We start from the raw sequence: 17,864 nt of genomic DNA, 5'->3' as shown, positions 1-17,864 counted from the left end.
ATTTTATATATATATATATATATATATATATATATATACACACACACACACACACACACAAACCTTGATATACAGTATATGTATAGAGAGTGAGAGAGAGGAGAGAGCAGCAGTTTCCCCTCTCTACTCAACAGTGAGCAATCCTGTGTTGCATAATTTTTTTGAAAGATTTTAATACTTTTATTTAGCAAGGATGCAATAAAATTACAATTTATAATGTTAGATTTCTATTTCAAATAAATACTGTTATTTTAATGTTTTTATTTATAAAAGAATTCTGAAAAAAGCTCAGTCCAGTTCTCATCCAATTCTGTCTCTTCAGTCAATTCAATAATATTGCTGAATATTAATGTCCCCAACTAAGCAAGCCAAAGCAAGCATATGCGGAAATTGTGGGGGGTCAGAAGCTACCCCGTCTGATATTAAAAACCACGCTGTGTATTGTAAATAATATAATGATATTTATAGTAGTAAAACAGTATAAACACACACACAAAAAAATGCGTTTTAAGTTTAGAAACATTTTGAGTCCCCCTCCCTTACCTCACACTGCTTTGTTCCAGTACCTGCTTTCCTCCTTTATCTCACACGAGTCCGGTGAGAGAGAACACAGTTCTTCAGCAGTTGTGGAGCTCCAGTAAGTCGGCTGTCAAGGCTATTTTATTCACTTTAAACATCGGATGAAGTGATTATTTTCTCTTTAATACAGATGATGCCGAGTCATGAATAAATTAGTAATTACAAAAAAATTATGATAGCCAATGTATTTTTCCATGAGTCCACTATGTTAGCGATTATAGTGTTACCTAGCTTGTTTGGTAGCTTGTTGGATACTAAGTCTCCCACAACTAACACGGCAATAAGCCTATGTGTGAACTGATATTAGGCTAATATTGTAGATTTATCATTGTGTTGGGTTTTGCTCAATATGATGTTAAGTGACAGATCAGTGCTGCTGCAGTTGAATATCTGGATATCAGGCTTGCTGCATTTGAATATCTAAGTAAGAGATGTCCTCTGTCCCAGATGAAACCTAAAATACTATGTGAAAGATGGGAGATAAAAAGTACAAAAAGTCCCCATATTAAGGCGATTTTGCCTTAATTAAGGCAAAACATCTTTGTGTCCCCTTCAAAAATTGCTCTTGAGAAATTGTATGTTTATTGTCCCCCCGAACTGTTAGATGAAATTTACACCCATGGTGGCAAGGAACCCAAACACCTCTGGCCAGACAAACCAACATGGTGTGATTTAGTTCCAGGCTGCATCACATGTCAGATTGTGGACTGGTGTCATTCAGAATATTCATCAAGTTTTTTTTCTGCTTGAAGATTGGGATAATAAATTCAACAAAGATTACAACAAGTATTAGAATGGTTTCTCTAAGATCATGTGACCTAATGCTGTTAAATCAACTGCAGGCTCAACACTCTTATGGAGTGCTGTTTGTTTGAGTGAGGATTTAAAAAAAGAAAATGTTGTTATCACTAGAATATTTGGACAGCCAAATCAGCTCACTAGAATGATGTAACCAGTGACTTGAAATACTTAGATGTACAGTACATCTAATTTCCTGCTTCATCTTCTGAATTATTGATTTGATTTTGATTTGAATTGAGTTGGCCTGTTTATATATAAGTGAATGATATAAATTTGCAAAATGTGTTAATGTTGTATGGTCTTCAGTTGGGGAGAAAGAATTAAAAGTTTGAGCACATGCAGATATCATAATATTTAAATGCATAGTTGTTAAAGGAATTATTGTCAATTCAGAAAACTAAATAACTTATTTAATCCCATTATTCTACTCCTTGGCTGCATGAAACAATAGCATGCCTTCTTTAAAAAAGTTATTGAACATATGTGTTTTATTTCTGGTCACAATTGTAACCGTTGGGAAACTACAAATTCAAAATTGTTTGATGGCAATTGTGGTGAAAAGAAAATGATAATCCAAGAATAAATGCTTATTTCCTTTGACTTGGCTTCTTTTAATGTAATAGTATTTATTTATATATTTATTTTATTTTTTAACATGCATTGCAAGCATGATTTATGCAACTATAATGGCAACCATAATAATGCGGAGGGCATTTAACTATTATCTGTAGTTGCTTTACATGCTTCCAGATATGGTCATGTTATTATTTACACTAGCCAAGAAAAATGTTCAAGACTGTATGTGCTTTCATATGTAGTTGACCCACAAAAAAATATTAAAGTTGAAAACTAGTCTATAAATTAAAAGTTTCATTTAATGTAACAGTACTTCCTACAGTACTTCCAGTAATCTAGTCTTCAATTAGTTACTTTTTTGCGTTATTAGACGTGTGTTAGTACAAACAGCTTTCTAAAATAATTACACGTACAAATCAAACACTTGACTAAGTTCGCCACTAGGTGGCAGGCGAATGCAGCAGTTCTTCTCCTCGGTCTCAGCCGTCTACTATACAGCACATGAGCACGCTCTGTTTGTAGCTCTGCTTCCCCACCCTCTTCCCCTCTCTCTCTCCCTTTCTCTCCCTCCCTCTCTCTTACATTAGAGCTTCCCATCTTTCGCTTGCATCGCACTCGCTTTGACAGTGTTAAATGAAGGCGCTCATCATGGCAGTTTTGGCGCACCTGTACCCAGCAGTGTTTTTCGCTTGCGCGTGGATGTCACTGTTCGGACCGATTTCATGTCACACCGGCGTTATAAACCAGAGAAACGTACGGGACCGAGAGCTTGACAGCCGCGGTGGGCATGTCATTGGTAGAGATGAAACGCTTATCTCAGCGCACAGCCGCGGAGATTACAGCGGGGACCCGGGCGGACCAGCCATGGGATTTCCCCGGGTCCGGAGGGCATCGACTCCGGAGAAAGTGTCTCTACTCAGCAGCTCTTTCGTCCTTAAAGGGGATGCCACCCACAACCAGGCAATGGTCCACTGGACGGGTGAAAATAGCAGCGTGAGTACCCCCCCCTGTTTATCCTGTCAAGTCATATCATGAGGTGCGTAGATTCGCTGAGAATTCATTTCGGGTTGAGAAACAGGTAATGAAGCGTCATGTGCTGATAGGTGGGTGTTTGGACAGCAGGTAGATGCATAACGACCAGCTTTCATCGTCACACAGAACACATCTGCTGTGTATCGAGAGGTTTAGGTTCAGTGTTTACCAAACCATCCTGCATGTAAAGTGAGCCAGAATGACATTTGATGCCGAAACGCACTTATTATACCTAGTGCACTATGCACCTGCACGCGCCTAGCAAACAGAAGTTCACTGTCTGCAAGTCCTTGTTAGTATACAGCTGGGTCAAGCACAATTTAAAGTTTGACTGTGTTTACCTGGGCTTGCTGAATCATATAAGCGATACAATGAAAACCTATCAAACGAACGAGCGCGAGCAGCGCGTATGCGCTCTGAACAAACGCGCGTTTGTCTGTGTGATGGTAGTTTGGCGAATTGTATCTGGAGGAGACATCTCTCATTTTCAAAGCTGCCAAAACAACTCATGAGCTGTTTACACAAGATGCAAGCGCCTTGAATAAAACCTGCTTTTTAATATCTGTTGAAGTATGATGTGCTTTCAGGTCACGCTTCTGTGCTCGGCTTCATTTGCCTTATACTAATGGCAAAAGTTTTAGGAATGAGAAAAATGATTGCTCAGATCTTTCATAATTTGTTTAGTTTAAGTAGCAACTTTGTCTCAGATGTTTTTCCTAAAATTGTTGACATACAGTAAGAGTTTAAAAAACGTGTATGGCATCAATTTGATGAAGTTTTTGAGAATTGTAATCTGACTTGTAATTGCAGACTTTCAAAGCTCTGTGCACACTTTAAGACATTGGTGAATGTCTTTTGAAACTCTAGAAGAGTTAGGCCTATATGTGTTTTTTTTTCAGAAGACAAATGTGAGAAGCACCAGTCATAAGTGAAATTCTTAATTTAATCTCATTGATCTGCAGGAGATGCAAATTAAAATAAATATTACAGAGATATAATTTGTGATTATTTTCTTTGCTTTGGGAATCTCATGTTATAACTATAATTAATAATAATAATTTGTATCTGAAAGTTTTACAACACTATTGAAACCACATGCACTGTGCTTTCCCAAAAGATCTAGAAAAATGCAAACAAAAAAGTCATTTTTAGAGGCATGGAATTGGCATGCATTATCTGCATTTGATCATGTTTGTGTGTATTGGAGATGTACGTCTGTGTGGACTGTGGTCTTGTTGCTTCTTTTAATTAATTAAGGTCCTTAAGCAGTAGCTGTGTGAATTATGCAGGTCCTGGCTGCTATGTCATATGTTCTGCAGTGAGGAGAGCTGTAACCTCAACTGAGCCGAACAATCAACCTGGGTTATTATTGTTAACTGAATCTAAAACCATATACAAATATCATTAAAGGCACAATATGTAATTTTTGCCGCTTGAGGGCGCGTATTCAAAATAAACAAAGAGACAAAGGCGTAGTTTGATGACGCCGTGACTGAGTGTGGAATCATGGGAGTTGTCGTCTTCATCCTCACAGCCGATGCAATCTGACGGGACTCGGGCAGAAATCATGTTCATGGATGAGCTAATGATTTATTAACGTAGTAGAATGAAGCAGGGTGAGGCTGAAAACCGTCGAAGCGAAACGAGCCGCTGAACGAGCGTGACACACGGCTCGAAAGCAGCGGAGCTTTTATTATGCCACAGTCGACCGCTTCTGCTCCTTCCGGTCGTGCGTATGTGGGGTAAAGCAGTGCTGTTTTATCATACTAGATACATTGGAAAGTTCTGTAATAATGCTACTCTGTGCGGTCGTCACCGGTCTAGGGTTATGACGTCATTAGCAAGCGACACAATGACACGCTCCGTGTCACTAGTTAAAATTGCATATTTCTCTGGATTTAAACATTCTTCGAAACATTTGGGATAATGTAAGTACACAAGTCAGCAAAATATATAACACTGTTCTAGTGGTTTTTGGATATTTTGATAAAAAATCTCACATATTGTGCCTTTAAGTGAAATAAAATATATTTAAAAAAATCTTAAACTGAAAGTTAATAAAAACTATATAGACATTAAAAAAAGTTTTTTTTTGTGTTACTGTTTAACACTGTAAAGCTGCTTTGACACAACCAGTATTGTATAAAGCGCTATACAAATAAAGGTGACTTGACATGAAAACAGAAAATGAAAAAATAAAGTCAAAAATATTAACAAAAACTGTAATGGCATATCAATTATACTAAAATAACACTGCAACCGACAGACACACGGAATAGATGCACAGAGATCAACAAGCATTGTAATACAGCTGCATATATGGTCATTTGCCAGCTTTGCTGAGAGGCTGCATTAGGATTTTAACAGAAGCACAGCCATTCTTGAAGATTTCTGCCTATTTCATGTCCACTCCAGATTTCCATTCACAACAGAGTTACTTTGGCATTTAGGGATTGTTCAGTATAGATTGATCACAGTGCCATGTGGGAAAGATGACACCAGAAGGAACTGGCGACATGTTACAAGCAGTCTGTATTGTGGGAGTGTAGTAATGTGAGACTGTTTATGGGAACTCTTCTTGAAATTGACTTCAACCTGTGACATAACTGCTGAAGTCGGATGTTTTTCCATAAATTCGCCTACATGAAAATATTATTAAGCCAGTCCAGCACAGACGTGTGTACAGTTTTAAATTATTTATCTGCTGTTGAAATAGGAGCATGCAGAATCCATGTTCGATATCAGTTTAATTAAATGAGCAAATAAGAGGAAGAAACATATCAACATATCACGATGCTTCAAGAAATTGCTGTATGTATAAACAGAGGTTTATTGTTAATGGGCATTCTACATGTCTTTCATTATAGCCCAACCTTTGGAGAGAGGCAAATATCTCCTGTGCTTTAAGTGATGTGTAGAATAGACTCAAAACAAAGGAAAAACAATCCATCATTTTTCCAGTACCTACAGTAGGCTCCAGTCCTGGAGAACGACACTAGACTCTTGACGTAATTCCAGCATGGGAGCCTTTCAGTGTGCTGAACGGGTGCTCTTTGTGTTTTCCGTTTTTTTTCTGCCTCACTTTCTCTGGGGAGTGTGACCATCTTGATTCATTTATTTTGCCCTCCTGCACTTCTGATGACAAATCTTTTTTCTGTAAATATGAGTAGATGTAGTCATCTATCTGGTGTTTAGCAGCAGTCTCTGCTGTTGTTTGTGTTTGCAGCGTTGTCAGGAACCATCCATCTGTTTGCCTGCTGATAGCTGTGTTTAGTTAAGACAGAGAGAGAGAGAGGAGGGGAAAATGACACCGAAAACTAAGATACTGCATTTGAGAAAGTCAGAGATAGATAGATAGACAGACTGTATTGATTCCCAAAAGGATATTCAGAATAGAGATAGAAAAGGAGTCCAAGGGAGCAATGGTAGAAAGATTGCTGACAGTTTCATTTAGCTCACAGTGCGTGCATGTTGTTCTCTTGCCTTCATGCTATTAGCAAATCTGATAAAACGAAAGACACATGGCTCATTGACATTTCCAAGGCAGTCCAGAGACGCCACCACCATGTGCGCTTCTCTCCTGAGTCATCAATTTCTTGTTTTCCAAAGCCTGTAAGTTTTCCAATTTTAAAGTTTTAGGGGGGATCATATAATAAATTAGAGATTATATATAATCTACTTATTATATGTGACCCTGGAGCACAAAACCAGTCTTAAGTTGCTGGTGTATATTTGTAGCAATAGCCAAAAAACATTGTATGGGTCAAAATTATTGATTTTTCTTTTATGCCAAAAATCTTTTGGATATGAAGTAAAGATCATGTTCCATGAAGATATTTTGTAAATTTCCTACCATAAATATATCAAAACTTAATTTTTGATTAGTAATATGCATTGCTAAGAACTTCATTTGGACAACTTTAAAGGTGATTTTCTCAATATTGTGATTTTTTTGCACCCTCAGATTCCACATTTTCAAATAGTTGTATCTCGGTCAAATATTGTCCAATCCTAACAAACCACACATCAATGCAAAGCTTATGCTTTGTATTATTCCAATACATAGCTTTCAGATGATGTATAAATCTCAATTTTGAAAAAATTGTACCCTTATGACTGGTTTTATGGTCCAGGGTCACATATAGAGATGAGCTCTTATACATCAGATCACGTGGAAATTTGGCTCTCTAAAATGTATCAAATACTTTTTATAAATATAAGTGTTATGATGTGGTACTGTTCATGATTTTTGCATTGTGGAAACTAAATGGCCATATGTTTTGCACAGTAGATTATCTACACATGCAGAAACAAACAAACACCATTCCTTTTTCAGTTCACCAAAATATGTGTCCAAGCGTAGAAGATGGATGAGTCGTTTAAGGTAGTCCCTGCAGGTGGCAAATGGTTAATAAAAATATGTCTCGCTTTGCATGTAAATTGGGAAAAAAAATATAAAAACAAGTTGCTATTAAGATACATAGCATGTCTGCAGTATTTCACTGTCTTTGGCACGTCCTCCTGAAGGCTTACTTCATGAAATAGGCATTCATTCATGGTTCATAAACTTAACAGACAGTTAATTTGGCCCTTTCTATTGCATGGGCAAAATTGTTAGCACATGTCTTGTCTGTCTGAATCAATATTCCCTAGTTGTTTCTGAATCAGTTGTTTCTGAGTCAGATTTGGCATGCAAACATATGGCAGAGTGGACAAAAGTGTTTTCCATTAACATTTTTTTTTTTTTTTCCAAATCCAGTTTTCCAGTTCCAATCATCTTTCAAATATCAGTACTAATTACTGGTATGCCATTGGTGGTTTTGCTCTTTTCAGCACTGAGACTTTAGTTTCTCTACTTCTATTGGCCCAACTTATTAGAGGCTTACTTGTGGTCCTTTTCCCTTCCACTCCCAATGAGGATTTCTTCCTTTGTTTCCTGAGAGACCTCATAAGAATCTGGAGGGACAGCTCAGGCGGAGAGTTCATGTGCAGCATGCAGAATGTGTTTTATGCATTCACTGTAAAAAAAAATTCCGTACAATTTACGGTAAAAAACCGGCAGCTGTGGTTGGCGGAATTTTACCGTAAAAAATACGGTAGCAACGTTTTAGGTTTTTACGGTTTAACTTAAATTTACAGTTAAATACCGTAATTTCATTAACTGATATAATGTTAATATACCAACCTATTGAAGTACTGAAATCTGTTTTGTACCTTTGTAATACACTGATAACCACCAAATGCAGGTGGTGAAAGTCACATGATGGACCAAAGCCTATCACAAGCAGCTTTTAAATAATAACATGTATAGAAGGTGCACAGTGTCATTCACACAAACACTAAACACCATCATGGTAACACACGTGAAACTGAAATAATGCAATAAACATTTATTTAACAACATTAGGTGTAACACACAACCCTAATATACAAAACTGATAAGAAAAAAACTAAGAAACATAGTTATTTCAACAAAAGAACATCAAATTTGAAATGTAACGCAGGGGATTCTGGGAATGTCAATTTACGGTTATTCCCTGTAAATTATACGGTCTTTTTCACTTCCAAAAACGGTATACTACCGTAAAATTAATGTCCAATATATGTAATGTCCAATACAGTTTTTCACCGTATATAGTAGGGGAATTTACCGTTAACCATTTAACAGGTTTTTACTGTAGCATTTTTACAGTCTTTTACCGTTAAATTCACGGCCATTTTTTACAGTGTTGGCCTTAGACCTACATATGTCATATTGCTCCTCCAGTAGTGTTTTTGAAGGACTAGTTACCCATAATTAAAAATGTTGACATAATTTACCAAATGTTGAATTATTTTCATTCTTCCACGAAAAAACAAAATTAGACAGGCGCTATATCTGAGCCATAGAGCAAAAGTAGTTTGTGATTTATGCTGGAAGGAGGATTGGACTGATACTCTGAAGCTCTGGCACTTGAATGTTTATGCATAAGGTAACAAATAAACAGCCTAAGATGATGATTATTAGGGCATTATGTAATTCTGGGCTCTCAGATTGACATCCGTGGTTGAAACTTAAAATTGAGTTATTTGTGGAGAAATGTGATGAATCTGATGTTCTGATCTGTGCGTCATGAGTAAGTGTAATTCAGAAATAAAGGCAATACATTTTCATTTTGAAATTGATGTATTTATACACCCCTATAACATTTGCTTTGCTTTATACAGATTTGAATTATTTACACTATCATCTACGGTTGTAATAAAAGCAGACATAATCCATGTTCAATATTAGTTTAATTGATTGAGCAAATAAGAGGATCTCAACATGATATCAACATGAGATTTCTGTGTGTGTAGACAGAGGTTCTAATTGTGTTTTGGTATAGTTCAATTTTAGTTTGAGAAAACAAATTCATAAATGTTGAGAGGGTAACTTTTTGCGTGATTCAAGTGGTTGTCTGTGAGCACCATATCAGAGCAGATCTTTCCAGCTGACATTTGTGAGCTCAAGTATTGTATTTTGGCTTAGAAACATGACACATGTGGAATGTACAACAGGTGCTTTTGTACTCACAAATGGGCTTCAGCAGACAATAAGTGGAGCCACAGAATAATCAAGGCAATGAATTTTCTTTCTGAAATTGATGCATTTATACACTCCTAAACATGAGCTTTGCTTTTACATTTCACCTCACAATTCTGAACTGTGCTGAATATCAAACTACAAAAATATGCAGTGGCATATTTTTCATAGTAATAGCTTATTTTCTTTTTTCAAATGTAACTATACAACCTCCAATCTTCAAAATATCCCATAAAGCACCATAAAGATATCATAAAAGTAGTCCATTTGATGTATGCACTTTAGGCTGAGCCCAAGTCTGAAGCTATACGATAACTTTGTGTGTGGAACAGACTGAAATTTAAGCCATTATTTACTGACAATCTTCACTAGACGGGGACCTCTCAAATCCTCCTTGTATGGAAAGCAGCTCAGACATTCTGCCAGTGATCTCTTTTCATATTTCACAAAAGAAAGAAAACAACATTGGGAAAATGATGACAAAGCTTGAATTTTTGGGAGAACTATTCCTTTAATAAACCACTCAACTATGGACTCATTAAACCTACAGCTGTGAATTTGTTGATGTCAGATGTGTTCATCAGTCTAGATCTATATCACTATTGGCTTTGACTGAGAATTCCTCCTGTTTCTGCCAGGTCATACTAGCCTGAGGGAATTCATGTCCGTAGATTAATTTCGTCATTACACTGCACAGTGTATGAGACCACAGAAGAATGTAGAGAGAAAATAGTACGGTGGGTGAGAACTAAATTAGCTTTGAACACAGAAGTGTTGATAAGCTTGTTGTGAGACAGTCGTATTTTGTGTTCAATACCTTCCTCAGAGCCATGAAACTACAGATGATTAACCTGATCTATCAAAATACAAATTCACAAGACCACCAGCCTTTTGTTTTCAGCAGTCACACAAAATTGAAAAATAGCAGAACAAATGCCTGTTGTTTTGAAGTGACTACAGCGGGTAGCTGTTTGTGACAGGAAAAGCTTACAGATACTATACATTCAAAGAACTAGAGAGAACTGTTAGACTGATTGGGCTTGATGGCAACATTGTTCCTGAAATGAAGCATGGTGTCTAAAACAAGGAACAGTTCACATTAGTTGGTTTGTTGGCTATAGTTGTTAAAAAGTTTCCTAATCAGTTTGTGCCACTTCATGCAGTGACTCATGTTGATTGCATGCATACACTGTAAAAAAAAAAAAAAAGTTATAAATTAAACTATGATTACTGTCATAAAGAAAGACTATTGGATTTCATGTTTAAATGAAATTTGTTACTTGTTGTTTCTTTGTAATATTTGTAAAATTTACTAGCAATTTCAGAGTGAAAATAGTTTCAAAGTAAATCCTACAGCTGTTTTTTCCAGTGTAGTGTAGGTTCGCATTAACATCCTTTTTGCTTAAGGTTGGACATACAGTTAAGTGGGATTACAGTGTGTAGAAAGGGAAGAAAAACAGAATTTAAGAAAGCTAGAGAGTTATAAAGACCGCTTTGGAGAATGAAACTTCTAGTATTCTGTAAAATATTAATTCAGTGGTGCTGAACAAGTTATATTAGAGAAACAAATACACTTCCAGTAAACAGAAAAGTTTAAGAGCCAAGGACATTTTTGTCCTTTCTTTGTCAGCTGCGGTGGCACTCATTCATTCTTTCAGTTTTTCTTTCCATGGACAGTTTGTGCACTAATAGATCTGTGAGAATTCAAAAGTTGTGTGTTACTTTACTCAGAAAGCATGTTGATAGAGCGTAAGTCAAGCTGACATCACAGCATTGTTCTAATAGCACAGCTTTATCTGTAGGCTGCAGTGAACTACTGGTAATAAGACATCTTTATTGCTTTAGTCTCTTAAACCCTAAATGGACCATGTAGGGAAACTTGCAGTGAGAATGAAATAATTGGTATGATGCTACTGAAGCATGTTTTCAATGTTAGAGTGGATCTATTTCATGATGAATCCTGTATACATTCTCTCTTCTCTTTCTGTTTCTCGCTCTCTTAATCAGCGTGACTGTGCGTTAATGAAGTCTGTACGTCTGTGCCTAATGACTCTCTGTCCTCTTCTCTCTAACCTTCAGCTCAAACACACACAATATAAAGGATGATGTCTTTCATATGTAATTTTCAGCAGGACTGACAAGTACCATGATGAAGGCTCTATGAGCTCTATCAATTTTAATTACAGAGGCACTCAGATAGTTATTGGGATCGTTCAGGTCAGCCAGGATGGCAATAAAAATTCACCCATGGGATGTCAGTCACTGTATATACCTCATACGTTTTAATCTTGGTCATTTTAAATTGTAATATAAATTTAATATAGACTGCATGCTTGATTTATTGCCTACTGTCTGGATTTGAAATGGGAGTATTGTAAAGAGTTATGCATAAATGCCAAATTAACCCTAAACGACACCAAAACACAATCTTTGCAGCCTCTTTTCCATTCTGATGTTCTCTTAACCTCATGTCCAGGTTTCATCTGGAATATTCTAGCTGTTATATAATAACTGGAGGAAAAATTTTCTTTCACTTTCTTCTGGGAGCAAAGACTGTCATGATTGAGGCATCTGGTCATTTGACATTGAACCTCATTTTTCATACACTTTCTTACTGAAAATAGTACGCTGTAAAAAAAGAAATCTGTAAAAAAAAAAAAAACAAGGATAATATCCTCAGAAAATTACCTGTACCTTTTCTGCTAAGTTTGCAGACATTTGCTTCAACTCTAAAACACAATACAATTCAATACGTTATTCAACAAACAGGTAAAACATCTGTGAAAAATTAGATAATTCCTTCATATTAGCACGATAAACTGGGCCAAATTTTTAAGAAATTTTCCTAGAGTTTAGATGCTCAGTAGTCTACTTTTCAATTATTGAGCTTGCGATTAATTGTTCAAGGGTGAAATATTGTTCTTTCAGTCGTCTTCGTTTAAAAATTTGAATGCCCTAACACTGGCTACATGGGATCAGAGACATTATATCTGCACACTAACATACAGTCTCAAACCCAGCAAGGCTATAGGATGAGTGTTGATCTTTAGGAAATAACAATACACTGCCATTGTGAAGCAGACAAAGACTGCTGAACTCCCATGATGCACACTCTGCGTTTATCTGCCCTCTTTTGAAGGACAAACAGTATCTCTGTGCTAGGCTGTATTTATGATTTGATGAGTATAGAGGTCTATACAATTAGCATAAGCTAAATGGAATCATTTAGTTGTTATTTCTGCCTATGGGGCACAGTTACATAATTAGAGCTATAATCATAAGCATCATTATGTCTGTTATCATCTCACTGGTATAACTTGAGCTTCTTTGAGCTAAACTTGAGAAACATTTAGCTCAAAAATATCTAGATGATACTAAAATGTAACTGTACAGTTATATTATTTATAATAAAAATATAAAGGATTCTTACAAATGTTTACATTGCTAAAGCTGTGCATATGTAAATACTTCTATTTCTATATGCTATTAATTGTAAGTTTCATCATATTTCCAAATGTACAAATAACTACGAATACTAATAAGTAGAACAAAACTAAATATCTTTCAAAGATCTGTTGCCACTAACATGGCAAATCTGGGGAAATCCAAAGGATAGTTTTTCCTCACTGTATCAGCCTGTGTCTTTTGTAATCTTAACCTTGTTTTCAGGAGGTCCGGTGAACCCTTACTGCCGTAAAATTGTGTAGAAGTCATCCAATCAGATTAGAGCTTGCCAGATCGAGAAAATGCCTGCCAGTTTTGTGTGCAATATCAGACGGTTGGTCATGAACGAACTGTGGGCGGTCTGTGGGTGTGCCGTCTGAAGCTGAGAAGAGTACTACAGTAACATTTGGATAGTTCTGAACAGCATTGACTAACATGCAGATAGTTTGTTTTTCTGGCATAAGAATGAAGAAGATAATTATCATTCTGTAAGCATATTGTCAAACAGTGTACTTTATTCCTCTCTGGTGTGTGTTTATATGAGAGACACTATTGTGGTGTGAATATAGTGATGTGTGTGGGTGTGTTGTCCATAGCGACAGATCACATATGACTGCAGACTTACAGACTTGAATGTTTTTTTTCAACAGTAAGAAGCAGCTCTGTTATTAGTTTCTATGACCGGATGCTAATGTAAAGAAAAAGTAGATTTTCTATAATGAATCTTTTAGTTCTTTCCACCTCACTAAAATCTATTGTCCAATGTTATATCCTTAAGCACATTTTTATTTAAGATCTAATCTATTGTATTTTGCACACTCAAGTGGGGTTTTGTATTATAGGCGAGAAAAAAATTGACTTTGCCTATGAATAAGTGATTGACTTTGATATGCTTAAGTATCCGGTTGTTCATCATACTGAGAGTGTTACACACAGAGCAGGATAGTGGCAAAAATACCCATGACCAGCTGCTTGCACAGAGAGGTGAAGACCCTGGAATACACACACTCACACACACCGCTGTGCCGTATACCATTATGCACCATAATATCACAATATCACAAGTCTTAGTGTTGCCTATTGAATTGTGCTGTTATATGTGTGTCTTTACGCATTTAGCTGTTATCATTATATGTTGTGAAATGCTAAATATAATCACCCACAGATCTGACTGTTTTGTGTGTATGTGAGAATCTGATGGACTGTATGAGTCACACTCTCTGTCTGCCTGTGACGTGAATCCCATAGTCCTGCCCCCTCAAAGCCACCAAACGCAGCTTATATATCGGGTTTAGGGTGATAAATAAGTATAAGGTTATTGCACATACTGTACTTTAATTGCACAATGGGAGAACATTAACTGTTCATGAGGTAGATTGCCTGGGGAAAGAAACTGTTCTTGTGCCTGGCTGTCCTGGTATCGGTGCTCTGTAACGCCGACCAGATGGCAAAAGTTCAAAAAGGAGATGGTTTGGATGTGATGGATCCAGAGTGGATCCACTCTGGAGACACATATGTGTCTCCATATATGTGTCTGCTATTTTTATCTGCTCTCTATGGAAGCTTATTTCTGCCACAGGATAAAAAATAAAAAAGGTAATTGGAATTTTTCATCTCACAATTCTGACTTTTTTTCTCATAATTCTGAGATTTTATTTCACAGTTTGGACTTTTTGTGAGACATAAATACAGAATTGCAAAACTCCCAATTCTGAGAAATAAATGTCAGAGTTGAGATGTGAACTCGGAATTGTGAGAAAGAAAGTCAGAATTCTAAGATTGCAAGATATAAACTCAGAATTGTAAGATTGCAAGATATAAACTCAGAATTGTAAGATAAAAAGTCTCAATTACCTTTTTTTATCTTTTTTTTCTGTGGCAAAAACAGGCTACCATAGTCCTCAATGCATGTCTGTTATCTGTTATTTTTTGTGAGTGCTCATAATTACACACTTTTTACATATTTTATTGATCATAACAATATCATTTATCATTTTATCATTATATATATATATAGAGCGAGAGAGAGAGTACTTGGGAACTGCTCTTTCTCTGTTTTACTTTGTCGGTCTCTGCTTCTCTTGGTTTGAATTCAGTGCTTGCTTCCTCTGGATTTGCAAAACTCAGCTCAGATTGAGAATGACTGAAGAGGGAGGCTTTTGGGTTTGGTTGTATAATCTCTTGTCTTGATCAGTTGTTGGGTTGTGGTAAAGTTGTGATCTGCTTGTCACAGATCCACTGCCTCTATCTTCTCTCTACAGCAGACCCATTTATATATAGCTACAACACACAGAGCTGACAGGGAATATGACATGGGTTATTCAATCAACGGAAAAGGAGGACAAGATTCTCTCTCTCTGATTTTGTCTCCCTTGAGGGGGTTTCCCTGTTCCAGCGTTACTTAGTGAGCATTTTGAGATCTGTCTTTTCTGCTTGGGTTAAATTGGTCAAATCAAAATATGTGGGGCGGAGCTATCAAAATAGGGGCAAGACCCTTTTGGGGTAGGGCCGTGTTTGTTTTGGTGATTTCAAATATCAACATTGGCTACCAGAAATCACTTACTCTGCCTTTAAATAAGGTATGTGCAAAAGTATGTATTTTAAAAATCGTTTAGTCGATGGGTTGTCTGAACAACTAATCGACTACTCTATCTTAAGGAATCCTTGTATAATTAGGTTGTTTTCGAACAGATCCGAATTCTTAGGGGGAGCTTTATGGAAGGCACGTTCTTGCATTCAAAAACAGCTAGACAGACTGCAACGGAATGGAATAAAATTGGGATAATGAATGGAATAGGAATGGAATCATTTTGGTACTTTGAAACAGCATCTCTGATGGCACAAGATGCTCAAAAATATTGTAAATTGGGACACTGTTTCCACAGACATCTATCTGTTTTTATGAAATATAAAGATGCCGATTTTCTGAGAAAGTTTTAAAATGTCTAAAAGCTAAAATTAAAGCTCTACCACTAAAAATACAGAATATAAGAATAAAATATATATTTTCGTTTAAAACCTATTTAAAATAATATTTAAAGTAAGCATAGTTATGATCATGCATGCATATGGCTGTAGTGGTGATGCTTTAGCGATTAAGGATCAATTTTAGACTCTTAGAAGATGCTTGAAGTTTTCTGAGAAGGTTTTAAACCAAAAGAGATATTTTTGAAGTATTTTGAAGTCATGCATAATTTGCATATTTTTGTCATCAAATTCATGAATCATAGCCTCTTCAAAGCCACAGTTCTCCAAAGCTACTGTTGTTAACTTCACTTTTAATGAAGTGTGTGCTAAACTTCATCCTTGTGCCTTGAACTTGCTGTAAAAGCAGTCACACACATTGGTCTTGCCCTCCAAATACAGCAACATCAATTTGTGAATGTTTAAAAAAATAACAAAATAAAGAAAAAATTCTCAAATACAAGGATTGTGTAAACAAAACATTTTGAGTTATTACATTGGAGCTTAGGGACTGATCTTTATGATTTGTGTGAGTTTAGAACTGCCAGGGCTGGTTATCTGGTTATCTTAGTTTGGTGTCATTTCTTGCATGTTTTTCCTCTCATATTTTAGAGATTAGCCTTCTTTGATACTTCAGACAGTGAAATGTAGCTCAGCATGTTTCTGAGCCATTGACAGCAGAACCAGTTTTACCTGGGAAAGAGAGATGCACAAAGAGCTGTGCTTGTCTGATGCAGCAGAATGACCTGGGAGAGGGTTATTGTGCAGCCCACAGCAGGACCTCTGTAATGTTATATTTATGTTCAGACTACAGTGATGGAGATATGTGACTGTGCACTAAACTGATGACTTGTTTGAAAGAGACAGAAAGGAAAAACCTGCTCACTCAAACTTGTATACTGGGATGATCATGTCATATCTAATAAATGATGACTATCAGTGGAATCAATAGAAATCATAAAAACAATTTTTAACTAAAGACATGACTGATAATGTCTGATAAAATCTTACTACATTAAGGGTTTTGCTGCATGAATCCACCTGAACAGAACGTGCTTACAATTTTTATTATTGGTTTGTTTCATGTTTTCATATTGTTTTGTTTTATATATATATAACTTAATCATAACCTTTACTTAATGTAACAAAGCAATAATGAAAAAGGATACAAATGGGTAATTTCATTTTAATTACAGCTTAATTTTATTTATGAATTATTAATCATCAAATTATTGTAATCAACTAATGCTCCCAAAATATTTAAAAAAAGTGTATAGATTTGCATAATTATTATTAAATACTGTTTTTATTTATACCTTAAAATAAAAAGTCATATTTATTTCAGCAAAAAGCTAAATGACATCAACAGGAAACCTTATTGCTATAGAATCAACCATACCATACTACAGAAGCTTAAAATAGCTACATGCAGACAAGAGTTAGGAATCAAGAATCCTGCTCTTCGTGAGTGTGTGTGTGTGTGTGTGTGCACTGCTCAAGGGTCCTTTCTGTCCACGACTGGTAGAAGCTGGACAAAGGCCCTCAGCTTTCTATATTGTTGTTTTTGCGTGACTGATTCCCCCTGCAGCAGCACAGGGAGACATTTTTCTCTTCCTCTTAGCTTGTTCTTTTTGACTGTTTGTTTTTCTTTCTCTTTCCTTTTCTTTCTATTTATCTCAGTGTATCTCTGTGCTTAATTGTCTTTTATGCTTTATTGTTTTGTTTTAGTGAAATATATTGTTTTGTTTTAGTCCATTTTTTCCCCTTTTTCCAGCAATATTCTCCTGTTCTCCAGGCTTTTGTATTTCAGGCACTGGTGTCTGGTGTTCTGACTGAATCTTGAATTTTCTATTCATTTACATTACATTTACATTTAGTCATTTAGCAGACGCTTTTATCCAAA

General features: G+C 36.2%; 1 protein-coding gene across 1 annotated transcript in view; it reads left to right on the top strand.

The window, feature by feature from the left end:
- Positions 1 to 2,464: 2,464 nt before the first annotated feature.
- LOC107739433 (VPS10 domain-containing receptor SorCS2) overlaps positions 2,465 to 17,864 on the top strand; it is a 161,429-nt gene continuing 146,029 nt past the window's right edge. Inside the window, exon 1 of the mRNA XM_016551539.1 lies at positions 2,465 to 2,949. Coding sequence (XP_016407025.1) covers positions 2,590 to 2,949 — 360 coding nt within the window. The 5' untranslated portion in view covers positions 2,465 to 2,589. The remainder of the gene's footprint in view (positions 2,950 to 17,864) is intronic.

Source organism: Sinocyclocheilus rhinocerous, unplaced genomic scaffold (assembly GCF_001515625.1).
Source record: "Sinocyclocheilus rhinocerous isolate Xijiao unplaced genomic scaffold, SAMN03320098_v1.1 scaffold371, whole genome shotgun sequence".
Classification (NCBI taxonomy): Eukaryota; Metazoa; Chordata; class Actinopteri; order Cypriniformes; family Cyprinidae; genus Sinocyclocheilus; species Sinocyclocheilus rhinocerous.
Note: the sequence above shows the minus strand (reverse complement) of the source record. Positions and strands in the feature narration are given on the sequence as shown.